Below are 7491 nucleotides of genomic sequence, written 5' to 3' on the forward strand. Positions count from 1 at the left end.
AGCCGCTATCTGAATTTAATATTCTACTACTATCGTTTTTGTTTTCAAAACATTTAATGCAATCTGTGCTTTATTTGAACTTGAGCACATTGATTGCATTATTTTCTTCGGTTAGCAACCGAAACAATAAATTGGGCTTATCAATGAACAACTTTGAACAAGGAAAACAAGAAAGAGAACTTTTGCTTCAGGGAATTTTAACAGTTCACTAAGTATCATTAAACGGAGAACTGATTTTGAGCTAAACTGTAGAAACAAAATCATAGCACGAAAATAATTTCAGTATCACAAAATAGATTTGTTAAATTAAACACAAGGGGCGTAGCGGCTAGGTAAGCTCAAACTTATACCTATTTTGTGAAAATCCAGATTACTTTAAAATTGATCAACATTGAATACTGAAGGAGGAACCAGATTGATCCATGAAGATATTTGAAAGATTAATTCAATCAAGACGATTAATTTACAAGGACAGCACGCTCATGGTACCTTAAGAACAGAAAACTTTCTTCAAAAACCAGCAACTTGGGTCAGAAAATAAAACAAAGCCAAAGCGGAGCTTCGCACCATTTTTGACACAAAAATTTTTATGGGAAGGCGCTATTTATTGCTTTCATTGAAGAATGGAAAGAAAAAATTCCGAAAAATGTTTTTAAAAAAATCAGCACCATAACTGGAATAAATTAACAACAGCCAAAAGAAATAGCGGAGAAACAAAAGTCTGACAACGAATTTTTGTCACGCGGAAAAATTTCCTTTTACAAAAAAAAACTAAGTCCTACCAAAAAAAAACAGATCCGAAATTCCAAATATTTAAAGCACGGATCCATGTTTTTGCAGGCATGTAAGTTACATCTATGCACGGTGAACATAAGCGGATTGATGCCCTGATCTTGAGATGTCGAATAATTCAAATGATTTTGTTTCAACTTTTTAATAAATTGGCCATTTAATATTATGCAGCAAATCAACAAAATACATTTTTTGAGAACTATACAGAGATATTATTGCATCTCGGAAGAAACGATTGCCATACACAGTAGCAACGCTGTTCAACATGACCACGGCAGCTAAAGCAAAAGATTATGAGGTGCCTGAAACTAACAAAAACAAAAAAAGGATATCCGGTTGCTGTGGAAGTAGCACAGAATGTTCCGACCACATTAACAGAATCTACAGAAAAAAGTTTTTCTTCTTCAAATTATGGTCATTTCTTGTGCGTAATGCGATGAAAGAACCATAAAACAAGCAAAAATCTAGTAAATTAGAAACAGTTGTCTCCAAAAAATGAACGAAAAAAAGTTTTTCTTTAAAAAAAAATTGTTTTTTCGAACAAAATTTCAAACTTTCTTGGAAAACTTTGATTGCTAATGAAGCGCAAAACCAAATTTCCTAAAGAAGTTTTCGTTAGGTAAAATCAGGATATCGTAGCCTAAATGACAAATTTTCATAAACAGCGAACGTTACTATCGTTTGTAAAATCAAGATTTCGTAGCTTAAATGACCAATTTTCATATACAACGAACGTTACTCGATCTCTTTTCTCGCTCAATATTAGACAACAACTCGAACTAATTTTTATCGACACTGCCCTTCGCTAACATGCAACAAAACGGCAAAAATAGCCTTAAAAAGAGAAAAAAGAAACAAAAAGGCAAAAATAAACCTTGATATATCACCATTTAGCTCGCACATGCCGAAATCGAAACCTGAACTTAAATAATCAGTCTCGCTTCTTCGAATCTGCGCCACGTCCTTTTGAATAAGACTGAAAATAGCCAACAGATAAAAATAAAGATGCCCTTAAAGCTCTTGAATAAAAGAGATGCTTTTGAAGCTCTTTGATTTTCTAAACCACTTTATGAGTGGCACTTATGCGATAAAATTGACCCTATTTGAGAAAACTGGGTCAATACGTAATTTTTTTTATTTCGCTGGAAAATCTGGAAATTAAATTCCACTACTGAAACTAGAAGTCGATCACGTTTTTCATCACTTTTACACATTTGCTGCTCGATTATGTAGTTTGCCTTCCTTTTAACGATTAAAAAGAACTGAACTGAAAAAGAAATCAAAAGTCAAACCGCGAAAAGGTAAATTTGAGCTTGAATAAATTTTAAGACTTTTCCTGGAAAAAAAACGGAAAAACATAATCGCAGCCTATATAAGAATCTTAACTACGTTCATCCACTCTTAAACACTAGCCACCAATAACGCAGATACACATGCTTTTACATTATCAATGCTCTTAATGATGATATGCAGCTAAGTTCCACTCAAACGAGCAGTATTTTCAACGAGTTGGAAGCAGACTCGTAATAAAAACACAAGTCTCTCTTCTGTACTGAAATTCATGTATAAAAAATAGCTGCTTCTGACAAAAAATCATGAAAAGATTCATAAAATAAATTACAATGCATGAAATAAATTACAATACTGAAACCATGTTCTAGCAATATGAAAACCTTGATGTCGACATTTAAAATTTCTGCTGAGAGTAACTGCTACCAATCGAATAACACCATTTGCTACGTATTTGTCAAAAACACGCCTTTTAAGAAAGCCGAACTAAATATTGTTTCAGTTAAAAAACGGTCATTTCCAAAAGATTTCAAATGTCAGAAAAAAACCAACAACATACTCCAGTATTTCAAATTGAAATCATAATTCTTTTCTTAAATTGACGCAAATAAAATACATGCAAGTTTTGGATGAATTATACGCCAATATCACTAGACATACAAAAACATATACCAACTTTTATACAAAAAAGCAAAGGTGCAGTTCGCAAACACAAGCAAGAAAATGACATAAACCAGCTCTAAGAAAAATGAAATATTAAAAGTTAAAAATATGCTTGAAAAATAAAAGTATTGCTGTGTCGCATTCAAAGCCACGGCCTGGTGGAGACTGTGAGTCACACTTCCACTCGGCGGCGCCCCTGGAACTTGAAAATTTACTTGTAATAAGCACTTATAATGCAGTTATAGATTCTTATAATCGCGAGTGCTATGCACCAAAAGTGCCACCAAATAAAAAAAAACTATTGCTAAGCGCGGCATTGAACCCCTACCCTTTAGATTATGATTCTGTGCAAGGCTGCTTGGCAATCTGCAAACACAAGACAGCAATAAAGCAGAGAACAAATGCTATTTACTTGTCAATGCTAGAAATCATGATTATACAAAAAAAACTGCAGCAAATGAGCATTTGTCTTTGCTACTTTGGTTGGAAAAAATGCTTCATTCTATGACACTACGCTCACTAGTATATCGTTAGACTAATCGTTTATAGGAAAAATATATGTTTTCCTTTTTAAGGCTGATTAATCGAAAGCGTAAAATTAACTTACTTAATTTAGAGAAAATGCTTTGAATATAAAATTGACAAGGTTCTTATAAGCAAACTGAAATTTTATTAAATCAAAGTTAACAAATTTACAATCTAGGAATATGTCCATTTCGCAAAAAAGCTCAAAACAATGATGAAAAACATTATTTACTGATTGATGAAAAAACAGTTGCCGAAAGAGCTCAAGAAATGATTCAGCAATTTTGTCGAAAGTATTATATTACTCTCTAATGCTGGCTAATCGCAAGCGCGAAATTTTATTTTGTCTCACGGTTAACTTCTAGCAATCTAGTTTTGAAGCACCTACAAAATTTGACCAATGTGTGTTTTAGCCATCTCATTCTCAATAAAGGGTGGATCGCTATTCCAATTGTAAGCAACCGCATCATAATCTGTGATTGATCTGCCGTTAGCAAAATCTCGCTGCGTATTTCACCATTCAATTCGCCTGCGCGGTGATTATCAAAAACACTGATCTACTATGTCGCTCATGGTAATTCTGAACTACAAACTAAATCTACAGTCATTTTTTAACCTATGAGTTTATTTGAAGTTGGGTACAACGTCTTGATGAGAAAAATTCAAACTTTATTCATTTATATTGGATCAAAACAAAAATACAATTATTTCCATTTCCAAGTCTGTAAAATATACTCTTCGTCTTATTTTGCAGCATTAGAAAACATTGCAACAAAATTCATTGACGTTTTGAGACGCTGGTATTGAAAAAGAACTAGATTATGAAAAATCATCGAATGTCTGGAGGGTGGCTGAGAAGTCGAGTCCTCTCTCTTTGAGGAACTTCTGTCGTGCCTTTTCGGCTTCGATTTTGAGGAGCTGCTGTTGTTTCTGCATGATGAGGATCTCCTCTGTCTTCATCTGGTGTTCCGCACACAACTCTTCCTCTTTCTTCTGATCTACCTCTCCTATCAGCACTACGTTCTCACCCCTCACTATGTAGATCCCTACACAGACATACATAAGGTTGACCATATTCAATAGTCGCTCCATAAACACATCATAAAAAATGGGGAATTAAAATGGAATTAAATTCCCACCTTCTTTTGAACTTCTATCAGTAGAAGCTTACCTCTTTCTATGTCTCCAAACTTCTCTCCGACATAAATTCTCTCTTTGGTGTTGGCAAGGAGCAGATTTGCAAACTGGTCTATCGACTGCAAATATCCGATGAATGTCTTGCCATCTCGCAACAGAATTGTCAGTCTTTTCTCCAGGTAGGAGAGGATACTGATGCAGCCAGGCAAGTAGGGCTGTCCGTCCACTACACATTGCGGGTATTGGCTTTCCATTCACTTCAAGTTTGGGTATTTTCTATTATGACCCACCAGCATACAGCTTATCGCTTATCAGAATCATAATCAGTTTCTTGAAAAATTAAAGCATACTTTTTTGAAATCGAAAGACCGATTCCAAGTAAAACCAATGGAATGTTCAGTTTGCGCCACCATCCCAGTCGACACAGACTCATCGAGCCAATCGAATGGACTAGAGAATGCAAACTGCAATCACGTCAACTCTTTCAATAAAAAAGGGGAGTGAAGTTTTATTTCTGATGGTGTAATTCAGACGAGCAAGAAACTCGACAGCGACTTACTGAGAACGTGGTAATGACACGAACCCAACATCAGAGAATAAATTAAAAGCAGGGTGGATCAATATAAAATCGCTTTTGAAAATTTTGACCGAAAAAATGGCGTTTTTTTGGCGCGCTCCCCCCTCAAAATTAGTCATATTGGCACCAAAGGCGCCTTTAGAAAAATTTTGAGGTTGTTCAGCGAAAAATGGATGTCATAAAGTTATACCAAAGAAGGGAACCCTTTGGCAACCAGAATTGAGGGGGGAGGGGGGCGGTCGCTACTATATTTGTCTCGATTCGCCAAATGGGACATATTAATTGACGTAGAGCTAATAAGTCTTGGGCTATTATTACGGTTAGGCTATCGTGGAATGCGATATACTACTATGGGATAGAAAAGCAGGGGATAATATGTCATACAAACGGACTATTTCACCTGCAGAGAAATTTAAGCTTTTCAGTCAAAACGCTGAAATCTTTGTTGTTTGGAAAAACGTATTTAAGAAAACTTTATTCAACAAGATCATTTTATAGCCATTTTATACTAGTCAAAATTTACATTTGAGTTCATGGGAGGTCTGAGATTGTATTTATTTCAAGAAAACCTTGACGCGTTTATAGTATTTAAAATAAATAGATGAAAACGTTATCTAGTTCATTTTCTGGGGATAAACATGAAAAACTCGTATTAGAAACTGTTTTCTATTATGGACTTTGAATTTATAAGATGAATAAGAATAACAAATTATATCCGGAAAAAAATCAGAAGTTTGTCTCCAATTATGTTCAATTTTAGGTACCCATTCCGCAAAAAAAACATTATCGTTAGCGTTTAATTACTATTCACAAATAATTATCGAGCACCACTTAGCGCGACAAAACGTTAGTAGACGATAGTTCAATCGAAAACAAACATTTAAGGCTATATAACTTTGTGACTAAGATCTACCCCCATCTGAAACACACAAAACCTATAAACCTTTTTTCCTATGAAACGACGCTATTTAATGTGACTAGGTCCATATCGCATTTGCCGAAACTATTAAGCCTGAAAAAACCTTTTGAGCAAAAAAAAACGAACAAAAAGAAAGAAAAGGAAGTAAGCTTTACAAACTCAGAGGTCACAAGCTTACAAATTACAGAAACAAATCAAGATGGCTAACAATTAAAGCAAAACTTGCTTCAAGCAGAAAAAGTTTGCGTAATTTGGAATATAAGCTGACATAAAATAAGAAATCAAACAAAAGCCCGATAATTAAATTTTACGCAGAAAAAAACACGCAAAAACTCATCCTAAGTAGTATCGAACTCATAACCCTTGCAGTATCGATAATGAGTGTTGACTTCAAAGTAAGCGAGCCAAATTAAAACCTCAAACTTGATATACTATCAAGAAAATTGAGCAAGTGGTTCAGTGATCTTGTAAAATAAAACAAGTGGTTAACCCGAACAAAATATCTAGATTACGATTGTATAACTCAAGCTAATCGATTAAAATTAGTTTGCAACTATTAGAGTGCAACCAAGGCAAATATCCAGACAAATCATTAGCCATTGTTTTTATCATTTCAGTGTCTATAAAATATACTGACTACCGTTCCGTCCAATCTCTGAACAAAGTTTTTCATGGGCAAAAAGTCTAGTACCCGGTTGCTTGCAACAACCTTGCTCATCGCTTTGCTTGGATAAAAGATTGAATTGCCAGAGAGAACACAGCGCACAAAGAATTCGAAAGCGTCCGTGAACTCGCGAAAACCAAAAAAAAACATACGTGGAAATCAATCTCATTCTGACTTTTTTGGAAGATTGAAGTCAAGTCAACTTTTGATACTGAAATTCTTCCACCGTTTTCACGCCATTCAAATGTTTTGATTAAAGAGTGTAATTTGCTTCCACTCAGCATATGCAATTGAAGTGTCCTCAAGAAGAAATCAATTAAAACTTGGGCGAGAACAACTTTTTTGAATTTTTCCTGAAACAAAAAAAATCACTACAAATACGATCGACACCAAAAATTACCCCTTTTTGGAACTAAAAAGAAGAAAACTTCACATCATAAATTCAAGCACTATGCAAAACCATTACAAGGATACCCGGTTGCTGTACAAGTAGCACAGAATGTTCCGACCATTCTCAGAATTTTTTTTCTTTTTTCTTGAAGTTAGTGTCTTTTTTTATACGTTGTGTGATGATACATATATACGAACACGTAAGAATTTAGTGAATTAGGCATAAACGGCTCCAATTGTCTTCAAAATTTAAATAAATAAAAAACACGAAAAAAAAACTTTCGAAAAACATTATGGCAATAAAATCAGGTTTTTTCAGCCGAAATTGCTAATTTTCATATATAACAAACGTTACTCTATTGCTTCATTCGTTCAAAATTAGACGAAAAATCAAAAATTTCAAACCGGTTTTTTCGGCAATAGAAAAAATTTTGGGGATTTTTTAAGTTGGTTCAAAGCAAGAGTGAAAGGGCTTTAATATGATATATCGCTCAACCCGTATTATTTGTGGTACCTGATTTTGCGTCGAAAACA

The 7491-nt window shown here is 34.4% G+C and overlaps 1 protein-coding gene across 1 annotated transcript; it reads right to left on the reverse strand.

The window, feature by feature from the left end:
- Window positions 1-4089: 4089 nt before the first annotated feature.
- On the reverse strand, window positions 4090-4661 carry LOC134839687 (U6 snRNA-associated Sm-like protein LSm1). The gene is made up of 2 exons (XM_063855312.1): window positions 4442-4661; window positions 4090-4316 (listed from the first exon to the last, which is right to left on the reverse strand). Exons 1-2 carry the CDS (start codon window positions 4659-4661, stop codon window positions 4090-4092), a joined length of 447 nt encoding a protein of 148 aa, XP_063711382.1.
- Between the last annotated feature and the right edge of the window lie 2830 nt (window positions 4662-7491).

This window comes from Symsagittifera roscoffensis, chromosome 1 (genome assembly GCF_963678635.1).
Source record: "Symsagittifera roscoffensis chromosome 1, txSymRosc1.1, whole genome shotgun sequence".
NCBI classification, from domain to species: Eukaryota; Metazoa; Xenacoelomorpha; order Acoela; family Convolutidae; genus Symsagittifera; species Symsagittifera roscoffensis.